This window comes from Anguilla rostrata, chromosome 5 (genome assembly GCF_018555375.3).
Source record: "Anguilla rostrata isolate EN2019 chromosome 5, ASM1855537v3, whole genome shotgun sequence".
Lineage (NCBI taxonomy): Eukaryota > Metazoa > Chordata > Actinopteri > Anguilliformes > Anguillidae > Anguilla > Anguilla rostrata.
In genome coordinates this window covers 9,423,491-9,436,351 of record NC_057937.1, presented here as the reverse complement: position 1 = coordinate 9,436,351, position 12,861 = coordinate 9,423,491, and the positions used below count along the sequence as shown (strand labels likewise).

The window sequence follows — 12,861 nt, the reverse complement described above, 5'->3', positions numbered from 1 at the left end:
TAAACACTGGAGCGAAGCAAGGAAATAAATCCTGCGTAGTATGCCTTTAAAAAATGAACTCAGCCCTCTCTCACCTCACAGGTAAAGGCATCAGCGATTTTCCACTTTGCTGTAAATCTCCCATGTAATCAGACAATGTTCTGAGGTGGACGCGACTCTGAAGATTGTTAGGCTTTTTGAGTTCTTTGTTTTTCAGTTATTAGACCGGCTTATTGAGGTCTGAGGGTTACCCAGCATTCTTAGCGGTAGCCTGCTGTCGGAGAATGAACTGCTTTGGGCTGCTGCGCTGTCAGCAGTGTGACAGCTGAGTCAACAGTGAAAACAGTGAAAACGTCTACTCATTTTAATGGTGTGGATTCAGTATGAGTGTGAGAGAGGATGGCACTGAAAGGCTGCTACAGTGACAGTGAATAGCACTGCGCATATCATTATAACATAGGCAACTGTGTCATCATTTCAGCAGTAATGAAATGAAAGTTCCCAAAAAATACGTATACGAGTAAATTACAGCAATGAGCAGGTTAAAATTGTGTTTATATCCTTAAATGAAAGTTTAGTTTTTAATTCATTCTTCTTTTAACGTGACGCACATTGTTTTTGTCCACCGCTGGTAAGCCGGAACTCTTGATTAAAATCACAGCGTGTGAAACTGGGTCTCCTTAGCGTCACACTGCCCATCACTAAAACAGCTTTTCATCTGGAAGCACGCTGTGATTAAATGCTAACAGATTGTGCTGCATTGCAGGTGAACGCTGGCTTTCTGCAGTGATTATTGTTCCTTTTCTGTATTTTAAAAAAGGCTTCTGGGTTACAATACAAATGCATGTGAGCCTAGACGGTACTCCTGCAATGGGGGAAAATAACTAAGATATATCCCATGATTGAGTATTAATAAGGGTACTCATGGGGTGTGTAGCTCCAGTGTGTGTGACTCCAGGTATGGGGTGTGTGGTACTGATGTTGTCCCTGGAACCCTGAAGATTGAAATGTGAGTTTAGCTCAAATTCAGTGCCTCTTGCAAAGTGCCTCTCATCGTCTGACAGACTGACAGAAGCTCCTCCTCCATCTCCACAGATACCAGATCGTCGTGGAGATCATCCAGGCAACCACCATCAGCAGCCTACCTCAGCTGAAGAAGCAGAAAGGTCATCCCCCCCCCCCCCCCACACCCACACCCACCCCCCAGACACTGCAACAGAGCACATCTCCTCTCCGATAAAGATCGCTCTGTTGACGTACAACCCCATCGCTGTCGCTGTCTGGAAATGATGCAGGGTGAAGCTGTTTCCACGGAGCCAGACTGGGGGATCCTGTTCAGATAATAATAAAAGGTCCAGGCGTTTCTCTGATCGCTCCCCTCGCTCAGAATCAGGATTCGGTCGAGGGGTTTTTCAGCGCCCGCGCGTGCGCTGCACGGCTCACCGGTCCAGCAAATCTCAGTAAACAGACGTTTTAACGAGGTCACAGTCAGCGCTGCGATATCAGCGGCGGGAGATGCGCCCGACGCTGCTCGCCGGGCCGACTGCTTCATAATGCCACTGTTGCTCTTTGACAGAGATTTTAAATGCGAGGAGTTGCATATTTAATTAAATGAAAAGTCACATGAATAGGGATGCCCGTGCCCTTCTCCTGAGGTGGAGGAGGCCGCTGGTATTTCCTCCGCGGTATGAATGGCGATAAGAATCTTTCATTAAGCCTGGGCTGACACCGCGGTGCTGTGTGTGTTATTTGCGACTCGGTCTTGCTTGCGCTGCTGTCTATAAAAGGCTGTGCACAAAATGTTTGCCTAACCAGTGATCAGTGAACCCTCTTTTTTCAGTTCCCTGTTTAATTTCTCTGTCACAGTATGTCTAATCTGCCTGCCTTTGAAGAAGTGATTGCAGAATTACCACAAAGATTCGGTTTAATTTAAAAGCGAAAAAAGTTCAGTGAAGCTTAGCATGGCCTCAAATTTTAATCAGTGTGAAGTTAAAGAAACGAGATGCAGGCAACTCCTGATGACAGATTGCCATTTAAACGTTTCTACATGCAGCAAATCCACTTTTTTTGTTGTTTCAAAGCTGTTGCCTTGCGTGCCATGTACCATATCTATGATCGCCATTTTAGCTCGTTTTGCTGTAGTTTGATATGTTCTCTGACTGTGACTTTGTGCAATTAACTTTCTGCTAAATGTCTAGGCCAGGTTGCTCTTGAAAGAGAGATATTTAATCTCAATGAGCCAGTCCTGGTTAATTAAAGGATTAATAAAAGTAAAAAAAGTGCTAAAAGATGAAAAGAAACGACGGTAAGATAGAGTGCAGTCAGGGGCGCTGACGGCTCCTCCCTCTGCCCCCCTGGTCCCCCCGGCAGACGGCAAAGGGAAGGAGACGGCGGCCATGAAGGCGGACCTGCTGCGCGCGCGCAACATGAAGCGCTACATCAACCAGCTGACCGTGGCCAAGAAGCAGAGCGAGAAGAGGATCCGGCTGCTGGGGGGGCCCGACTACGAGCAGCAGGAGGAGGGGGGCGCCGACGAGGGGGACGCCCCCCAGAGCCAGAAGGTGAGACGGAGAGAAGTGCGTCAGCAGGGGGGGCCCAGGGGGGTTAGTAGGAACCCCCCCTGCCGCCCCCCCCGGCTGGTGCTCTGCTCATGAGAAAAATTGTCATCTCATCAGGGGGTTTTCAAACTGCTAGGGGGAAAAATGTCCCCACACAGACAGCTGGAGACCGGAGTGTAAGTTTGTGTCAGTCACACAGATAGGAGAGTGGGTGGGTTCCACACAGATCCAAAGGAGCAGCTAGCGGTTGCTGCCGCCTGAAATGCTAACACTTTTGGCTTATTAACAGGCACATTGATGCTGTTTTAAGATTAAGTTGCTTTGGAAAATTTCACAGTATCGTGTTGAGAATCAAGAATCTGTGGGATGTTGGCAGGAGAGGTCACAAAAGCTGCATCAGTTTCTCCTGCTTCAGGTTCGATGTCCTTTCCTCTCTACCGAAGGACATATGAGCCTCTGACAGAACATCCCTCAGGCTGTCCGGTTTATTACAGGAGGAGCTGAGATGAATAATTAAATTCATCCGATGTTTCTTTAGGGTCGAGGCTTTTCTTTTCCCTTCCAACGCACGTCATCTGCACGAAGGGCCTATTTTTAGACTTCCACCTCTATTTACGAGATGAACGAAAGCAAAGTAAAAGAGAGGAAGCAGAAGTGAAAGGAGGCGGACTGGGCTCAGTAAGCGCAGTGCTGGGAGAGACGTTTTTGAGACTCGGGTATTGACTCGGCTCAGGCGGGCGATTCGGTTTGCCGAAGGCGGCGTTTTCTGGGACCGCTTGTTTCCTCGCTCTTTTCCTCTCTTCATCCTCCTCCCCCAGTGTCGATGCGTGCCAGTGCTACTCACCCCCGCCTCATCGTCCCGGTCACTAGTTCCCAAACTTCTGTTCTGCTACCCACTGCTGGATCCAGTTATTTTGTGTGTTCCGCATCATGCACACCCAATACAATTAATCTAGCCCTAGGATACCTGGATCCTGCTTGGGGGTACCTGAGGGGAGGTTCAGAAACCACTGGTCTAGCTGCATGTGAATGCTGTCTGTCTCACCTTTAGTCTAGAGCATGTGTGAAACCATCCCATGCTTCCGTTTAATCTCACATTTAGTTTTTGTACGGTCAAATGTTAGTTTTCATTTTGCATGCTGTCCGTTCCTGTTAGCTGGATAATTATTGAAGCTTTTTATTAGTAAGAGCCTGGATCAAGGGCACATTGGCTGAACTACCAGCCTGATTCTGATTACAGGGTTCTAATTCCCCAGCCAGTGCTCAGCACTGATTTCTGGCAAGTGCAGGATAATTTAAATAATCAATGTCATTGTTCATTGTGTGGAAGGGAAATCAGTGCGTTTGGGATTAACACACGGTGTAGAAACTGCATTGTTTGCGTGAGTTGTTATGATGTTGTGTTAACGGTCTTTGGCCACGCCACCCTTGAAATGATCTGCGGTCTCCTCAGATCCTCCAGTTCGAGGAGATCATGTCCAGCTCGGCCTACCGGGGCTACTTCCGAGCCTACATGGAGAGGGTGGACAAGAGAGCCCTCATCAGCTTCTGGGAGCTGGTGGAGACACTGAAGACCGCCAATAAGGTATGCTCCTCCCCCCCCTCCAGCACCCCTCCCTACAGTAAAACAGACTGCAAATTAGTATGTTCCTCCACTGTACAGTAAAACCGAAGTTTCCGAGGGTACCTGGACAACTACGCACTTGAGTCAGGCCACCTATCAGATGTCACCTCCCCCTGCCCGCAGTGCGCTGCTGTGATTGGCGGGCGACCCTGAGTGCAGACGCGCCTCCCCCGCCGCCCAGCTCGGAGTGCCGTTAATCCGTTGCGAGGCAGAGCGGCCGCAGAGCCCCCGGCACAGGCGGGTTCATTATGCCGCCCTGACATTTACACAGGCTCAAGGGCCCGCAGAGCCCTACACAGAGGGGATGAGAAAGGCTTATACGAGGGGCAGCAGAACACCGGGAGCACCTAACCCCCCGCCCGCCGCCCTGCGCCGTCCTCATTTCCTCCATTCTGGTGCTCAGCCCCTGCTGGGGCTCTCACGGTCTTCAGCGGTCTCATTTCAGGGTCTCACGCTCGATTGGACCGTGCCCGTTTCTGCCGAACCCGCTAAGTCATTGGGTAATTACTGGCACGTATGTAATGGCGGCCACACGGTAAGCGGTACAATTAGCCCGCTTGGCCTAACACCAAGGCTGTGGACTTTATTAGATTTCAAGCTGGGACCTGTCAGATTGAAAATGGAAATGGTATAGGACTAGATGTGGTCAAGATAGATGGCACACACCATTTGCATCTTGTTGACAGAAGTGTTCCTCCTTGATGTTTCCAATTCTTTGTCCACAGAATGAGGTCCCCCAGCTGGTGGGGGAGATCTACCAGAAGTTCTTTGTGGAGAGCCGGGAGATCCCGGTGGAGAAGGCCCTGTACAAGGAGATCCAGCAGACGCTGGTGGGGAACAAGGGCACGGACGTGTTCCACAAGATCCAGGGCGACGTGTACGAGACCATGAAGGAGCGCTACTACCCGTCCTTCCTGGTGAGCGACCTGTACGACAGGCTCCGCAAGAGGGAGGAGCAGCACAGCAACTCCAAGGCCTGCGGGGAGGACAAGGACGAGATGGTGAGCAGGGCAGGGTGTGGCGAGAGGGGGTGGGGCGCCTCTCAAAATCTGAGCAAGCCTGTCGCTCGTTTAGACACACGAGTGTGCACGCCAATAGAATATGACTCAAGCATGCTCTTGATATCCAAGGCTTAATGTGTTTCCCCCAACAAAATGGAGCCTCACCAGGTTTAAATGCATGAATTCAGCCACTTCCCCTGAAACAGTTACATTGTCATTGTATTCTTTATCTTGAAATGAAGTGTAAAATGGCAGTGCTTCATGTAGAAAAACAAATGGACGTGTGCGCGTTTGCGAGCTGGAGCGTCTCTCTCTCTCTCGCAGTGCCAGGCCATCGAGAGCGGAGAGGAGGTGCTGGACGAGGGCAGCCACTGCATCAACGTGCAGGCCAGCTACGCCACCAGCAAGCTGCACCAGCTGCACGACAAGCTGGAGTACAAGCGCCAAGCCCTGGAGTCCATTCAGAGCGCGCCCAAACCCGACAAAAAGGTACGCGGGAAATACAGAGCAGTGCTACAGCTTTACTGATGTTTATATTATACACACATAGAGGGTCACTTATGAACATGCACAGTCATTTTTTTACTGTGCTAGGAGTTACCGTGTGCAACATCATTAGTTCTGGTTTTGTTAAGGCTTCTGCCTTTGTAACCTGCAGTCTTTGAAACATTGCCTAGGAATGTACAGTATAGTGCTCTATAGATGTCTGCATTTACTCTATGGCTGCAGAAACGGACAGTTATAGGCCCTCAGGGTGTCTGGCTGACGGGATGTTTTGGGCTCCAGACTCTGAGCTCAGTGTGGCTGACGGTATGGGATAGGCTCCAGACTCTGAGCTCAGTGTGGCTGATGGGATGTTTTAGGCTCCAGACTCTGAGCTCAGTGTGGCTGACGGGATGGGATAGGCTCCAGACTCTGAGCTCAGTGTGGCTGACCGGATTTAGGTCCGATCGAGCCAGTGTGGCTGATGGATGTTTTAGGTCAACCTGAGCTCAGTTGCTGACGGATTTTTTAGGCTCCAGACCTTGAGCATCAGTGTGGCTGACGGTTTGATGTAATGCAGTCCAACTCTGAGCTCAGTTGGCTAAGGATGTTTCTAGGCTCCAGACTCTGAGCTCAGTGTGGCTGACGGGATGTTTTAGGCTCCAGACTCTGAGCTCAGTGTGGCTGACGGGATGTTTTAGGCTCCAGACTCTGAGCTCAGTGTGGCTGACGGGATGTTTTAGGCTCTAGACTCTGAGCTCAGTGTGGCTGACGGTATGGGATAGGCTCCAGACTCTGAGCGCGGCTCTCTCTCCGCAGATCATGTCCAAGCTGAAGGAGGAGATCGGGACCATGGAGAAGGAGCACAGTGACCTGCAGCAGCACATCTCCAGGACTGACTGGTGGTGTGAGAACCTGGGCATGTGGAGGGCCATCGTCAGCAGCGGAGAGGTGAGTCTGTCTGATCTGAGTGCGACTGTGCTCCCTGTGCTGTGTGTGACTGTGTTCCCTCTGTTGAGTGTGACTGTCTTTCCCTGTGCTGTGTGACTGTTTCATGTGCTGAGTGTGACTGCTCCCTGTGTTGTGTGGTTGTGTTCCCTGTGCTGAGTGTGACTGTGTTCCCTGTGCTGAGTGTGACTGTGTTCCCTGTGCTGAATGTGACTGTACTTCCTGTGCTGAGTGTGACTGTGTTCCCTGTGCTGAGTGTGACTGTAACCTGTGCTGAGTGTGACTGGGCTCCCTGTGCGGAGTGTGACTGCTCCCTGTGCTGAGTGTGACTGTAACCTGTGCTGAGTGTGACTGTGTTCCCTGTGCTGAGTGTGACTGTAACCTGTGCTGAATATGACTGTGCTCCCTGTGCTGAGTGTGACTGTGCCTCCTGTGCTGCTCAGGCCGTGGAGGAGAACGGGGAGCAGATGCCGTGCTACTCCGTGTCCGTCAGCCTGCTGGACGCAGACGACTCCACGAACAACCGCTGGGCCGTCAGCAGGAAGCTGAGCGAGTTCCAGGCTCTGTACAGGAAGCTGACGGAGGTACCGCCCCAGGCCCCAGACCCCGCTCGGGCCCTTATTTTACCCCACGGGCATACCGCCGCCCACGCGCACGGGGCCCGTCTCCGGGTCTTTAATCAGCACTGCCGCACTGGCCTTTCAGATGCCGCCCGGGGGCTAGTCATTACCTTAACAATGCCGCGTTGCCGCGGAGACGCAGTGAGTCATAATGTTGCCTCGGGCCGTCGTAGGCATTTTGATCAGTCAAGGAAATGCACGAAGGGGAGAAGTTATGTGACCTGTTATTTTCTCTTTCTCTTTCTCTCTCTATCTCTCTCCCTGCAGTGTTTTCCTTCCCTCAAAAAGGTTCAGCTGCCCTCAGTCAGCAAACTGCCCTTCAAATCCATAGACCAAAAATTCCTGGAAAAATCGAAGAACCAGCTCAGTACCTTCCTGCAGGTAAGACAGGCTCAGAAGAACACAGCACTCAGGGCCAGACTCAGCCAACAAGCCTGGAGCAAGCTGGTCGTCAGGCTCGCTGCCTGTTGGTGATGTTTGAGAACATGCTTTTCATTCCTCCGGGAACCTGTGTGAGATGTTCACTCTGCTGCTAAGGGCTAGCCCGCGGGGCTTGTCTGTATGGAGCTGGCGGCTAGCGCGGCCGTTGTGCTTTGTTTCCTCCCTGCTCAGAAAATGCTGACGGACGAGCGTCTGTGCCAGAGCGAGGCCCTGTACGCCTTCCTCAGCCCCGCCCCCGAGCACCTCAAGGTCATCGACATCCAGAAGAAGTCCTCCTTCTCCCTGGCCTCCTTCCTGGAGAGGCTGCCCGGAGACTTCTTCTCCCACCAGGAGGTGAAGAACGCACATGTATTCACAAGCACATGCGCATGCGTGCAGGCAGACAGACAGACAGACAGGCACACACACACACTCGCACTCACAGACACACACCCACACACACTCACACTCTCACATGCAAGCACACGCACGTATAAACGCACACACACACAAATGCACGCACACACACACACTCGCACTCACAGACACACACCCACACACACACACACACACACTCGCACTCTCACACACAACCACACGCACGTATAAACGCACACACACACAAACGCACGCACACACACATCAGTGCTTATTTGTGTGCTTTGATGTGCTCTGTATGGGGAATCCGTGACGGCTGAGTGTTTGTGTCGCCGGGGCAGGAGGAGGCTGAGGATGACAGTGACCTGTCTGACTACGGGGACGAGACGGATGGGAAGAAGGAGTCTCTGGCTGAGCCCTGCTTCATGCTGATTGGAGAGATCTTTGAGCTCAGGGGCAGTGAGTACTCTCCACACGGACCTTACTCTCTGTGTCTGTGTGTGTGACTTCATACGTGTGTGTGTGTGTACGCGTGAATGCGTACGTGTACAGACGTGTGTGTTTGTGTGCTTGAGCTTGTCTTCAGTCTGTGTATACATCTGTGTTTCTTCAGGTGTATGTATATATCTTACAATGATATCTTTGTGTGTGAGTGTGAGTGTGTCTGGCTGAATTGTATAGTTGGCTACAGCGAGCACATACTGGCTATTTTTGTCCGTTACTCATCCTTGGGCAGGGGACAGTGGGAGAGTTTGAGCGGTACTGCAGACTCTTTTCTCTGTGAAAGTAACATGGCTGCTTATGTGATCTGACAGCTGCTGCTCTGTGCCCGTAGGTGGAGCTTTCATACAGAGACCGGGGGGAGGAGGAGGGTGACTGGCTAAGTTAGAACACAGGGTTTAACAGCCTGGAACAGTGTGCTGCATGTTTTTATTAAATACATATATTATTCTCTTTAATATTTTTATTTTCTGAAATATTAATTCTCTCTCTTCCATGGGATCAGGCAATGTGAAACAAAGATCGAAAGGATCCCAAGCTTGTGTACAATCTTTGTGATTTGTTCATATTTTCTGCACTAATAGCACCAGTAAAATGGAACAAAGTGTACTTTCGTGTGATCCATAGTACTGGGTTCTGCCTTACCGTTTTTTACCCTGGTTTCTGGTTGACTTGCTGTGTTCATTTTGTAAGCAGCTGAAGTGGTATTGCTCACACACACACACACACACACCTTGGTGCTTATTTGTGTGCTTTGACGTGCTGTGCATGGGGAACGTGTGGTGGCTGGATGGGAGGGGTCAGCTATGGGGAGGGGTTTTCGATGGAGAATGTTTGGTCGCTGGTGGGAGGGGTCAGCTATAGGGCGGGGTTTGATGGAGAATGTTTGGTGGCTGGTGGGAGGGGTCAGCTATGGGCGGGTTTTGAACTAGGGTAGTTTGGGGGTTCGATGAAATGTTGGCGCTGGTGGAGGTCAGCATAGCGGGTTAAGGATGGAACAGGTCCAGTCCTCAGCTGCCTCTCCGCTCCTTTGTGTTTGTGCCGCAGTGTTCAAGTGGGTGCGGAAGACGCTGATCGCGCTGGTCCAAGTCACCTTTGGGCGGACCATAAACAAGTAAGCGCCGCTGTCTCCTGGTGATGTAGGCTGTCTGGGGCCGGCTGCTCCGGTCAGAGCAGGCGGGAGGTGCTGTCACACCCATGCCTGGCCACAGAAGACCCTGCAGAAATGACTCAATATCCCTCTATGTGTGTGTGTCTGTTTGTGTCTGTGTCTGTGTGTGTGCTTTGTGTGTGTGTGTGTGTGTTGTGTGTGTGTGTGTGTGTGTGTGCGTGTACAAGCTTTAAATCACATCATGATGTGACTTGAAAGCTCCTGTTAGTGACGTGATTGACAATGTCGTGATGAACAAGCTCCAGGTCACGTCACGATTATCACGGCTTCCATTTTAAAATGTGGCGCTGATGTTAATGGTGCCATTAAAAAATGGAAGCACCTGCTGGGCCGACAGCCAGCCACCCCAAAGGCCTGTTTACTCCCAAACATGTTTGTCAGGCCAGTAATGGCTGTAACCACGGCGATAGCTGATGTGTCACATCCACCTGGGGTGGAGATGACTTAGTGCCATGAAAACGAATTTGCCCCCCTCCTGATTTCCTCTATAATTGCATATTTGTCACGCTGACTGTTTTCAGATAATTTTGACAAAATGTAATAGTAGATGAAGGGAACCTTATTAACCGCAAAATAAAAAAAATTATAAAATTTTATTTCATGAATTATTTCACGACCTGAAGGAACATTATTGAAGGAACCATAAATTCTGCTCTGGAACAGAAAAATTAATGGTTCGTCCAATAATGGCAAATCGCCCAGGTCCCGAAGCAGCCAGGCATCCCCACACCATCACACTACCACCTCCATATTTGACTGCTGGCATGATGTTTTTACTGTGGATACTGTATTTGATCTGAAACCATTCAATGTGACAAATATGCAATAACAGCAAATTAAGAAGGGGTCAAATACTTCTCCACAGCACTGCATCCACAGCAGGCAATGACAGCAGCCATTAATGGCTCGGACTTTCAATCCAAATCAATTGCAATTTCATCCCACATTTTCTCTCTAATTCTCTGTCAGGGGGCAGGTGGAGGGTGGGGAGGCAGTGCTGTAGAGAGGTGCTGACTGGCCACTGTAAATGACTGGCTGCTGTGCCTGTGTCCATAACAGCAAGCGCATACTGTGCGCCACAGCAGATTGGCCTGTGCCTGTGCCCATGCCTGGGCCTGTTCCTGTGCTTGTGCCTGTGCGCGTGCCTGTGCCTGTTCCTGTGGGTGCGTGTGTCCGCGCCCGTGCCTGTGCGTTTGCCTGTGCCTGTGCGTGCGTGTGTCCGCGCCCGTGCCTGTGCATTTGCCTGTGCCTGTGCGTGCGTGTGTCCGCGCCCGTGCCTGTGCCTGTGCGTGCGTGTCTGTCCGTGTCTGTGCTTATAGTAGAGAGCGGTGATCACGGATGCATCAGTGTCGTGCCTTGCGGCAGATTCGGGCACGGTGACTGGATCTCACCAAGAGCGGTTTACTACATCAACGTGTCTCGGGACCAAGTGGGCCCACGAAGCTGGCGCCCCACAACAAGAGCCGGTCTGAGTCCGAGCGCCGGGAGACCAAGGAGAGGGCCCAGCAGAAGCTTCTGGACAACATCCCCGGTACCGCCTCTCCGCTCCTCCCTCTCTTTCCCACTTTCTCTCCCTGTCACTGTATCTGTCTGTCTGTTTCTCTCCTTGTCTCTCCCAGTCTCTGTCTGTCTCTTTCCTCTGCTGTTGAGCTGATCTCTCCCTGTCACTGTTTCTGTCTGTCTGTTTCTCTCTCCTTCTCTCCCAGTCTCTGTCTGTCTCTTTCCTCTGCTGTTGAGCTGATCTCTTCCTGTTTAATGAAAGCTGGCAGCGTGGCTAATGCACTGCATTAATGAGCGAGTGTGTGAGCGAGAGACAGAGAGGAAGAGGCCCTTCAGGCCCGCGACAGGGTCCTCCATCCATCCCAGCCTCTCGGCCCCACACTCCCCCCAGCCCCCCGGCCCCCCCAGCCTGGCTAATGCAGCCTTTTAGTAGTCACACAGCTCTGATCAGGTGCTGCAGTTTTACTCTGCCTAAAGTGCAGGTCTCATGCGGAGAGGGGGGAGAGTGGAGCCCCCTGCTGGCAGCTGAGAGGATCTGATTCCTGCTGTTCTTTAATATCTGGCATTATGATGGCAGTGAAACATTACTGGTCAACCTGGTTACCAGTCAGCCTCCGCTGTGTGTGACCGTAGGTGAGGCTGCTTCTGTCCATGGTCCTGAAAGCTTTGGCTGACGATAGAAAGCTCTGTCAGCAGTCCGAAATGAAGAGCAGCCCTCCCCCCTCTGTTTCAGGGGATGTTTGTGCTGGTCTTTGCCCTCCTGAATTAATGAAGGGTGCTGCCGCAGTGTAAATAAAGCAGTGCATAACAATGGGGATGGTTGCTTTGAATGATAATGGGCAGCAGGGCAGGACGTCCCGGATGGAGATAGTAAAGGTGTGGGTTTGGTCCGGTTCCCCCCCTGCAGACGCGCTCCAGAACCTGGTGGGGCAGCAGAACGCTCGCTACGGCATCATCAAGATCTTCAACGCCCTGCAGGAGTCCCAGGCCAACAAGCACCTCCTCTATGTGAGTGAAGCACGCGGCCCCTCCCACTACTCCTGATTGGCGCGTCCTCTGTGAGCGCTTAGCTTCTGCGTAAGCCTTGCTGTACTAGTGCCAACTGGCCAAGAGCCCTGCAGTACTGTGCAGAATTGGCATCACCCAGGAAATGAAGTTTTCAGTTAATAATATAAATGAGATATTCCTAAAACACACACACACTTATAAATAATGCATATAAAAAATAAAAGTAATTTACAGCGTGTCATATGGTAAAACGTTATATATATTTTATTATATCCCAATTTTATAAATATTTTATAAATGTCTTATTTGGTTTTCATATCTCCTACAAGATATGAATAACAATATGTGTCAAAAGATAATATATGACTTAATATATGTACAGTTTTGACCTGTATTAAAAATATACTCCAAAAAGTTTGGATTTTACATTTGGACACATTACCCAAGGGTTCTCAGAGGAAAGACCAGAACTATGCTGCTGCTGAAGTTGTTTTAGTCACAATTTTGCACAACTTGTTGGCCATAGCCAATCCTGCCACCTAGTGGAGGCAGAGAGCATAACCCCTTCTGATCAGCTGCTGCTGACATCTAAATCCTCTGCACCTGAATCCAAGCTAAAGGACGACATTGTAGGATGCAGACCAGAGTACCATGTTTAGTAAAGCATAGG

At 50.7% G+C, this 12,861-nt stretch overlaps 1 protein-coding gene across 1 annotated transcript in view; it reads left to right on the top strand.

The window, feature by feature from the left end:
* Positions 1–12,861, top strand: part of LOC135254662 (sorting nexin-25-like) — a 29,063-nt gene that overhangs the window by 14,065 nt on the left and 2,137 nt on the right. Inside the window, 14 exon segments of the mRNA XM_064335015.1 lie at positions 1,075–1,145; positions 2,350–2,540; positions 3,991–4,122; positions 4,887–5,162; positions 5,487–5,651; positions 6,465–6,596; positions 7,037–7,177; positions 7,481–7,594; positions 7,826–7,987; positions 8,353–8,470; positions 9,560–9,632; positions 11,049–11,119; positions 11,122–11,214; positions 12,091–12,191. Coding sequence (XP_064191085.1) covers positions 1,075–1,145; positions 2,350–2,540; positions 3,991–4,122; positions 4,887–5,162; positions 5,487–5,651; positions 6,465–6,596; positions 7,037–7,177; positions 7,481–7,594; positions 7,826–7,987; positions 8,353–8,470; positions 9,560–9,632; positions 11,049–11,119; positions 11,122–11,214; positions 12,091–12,191 — 1,840 coding nt within the window.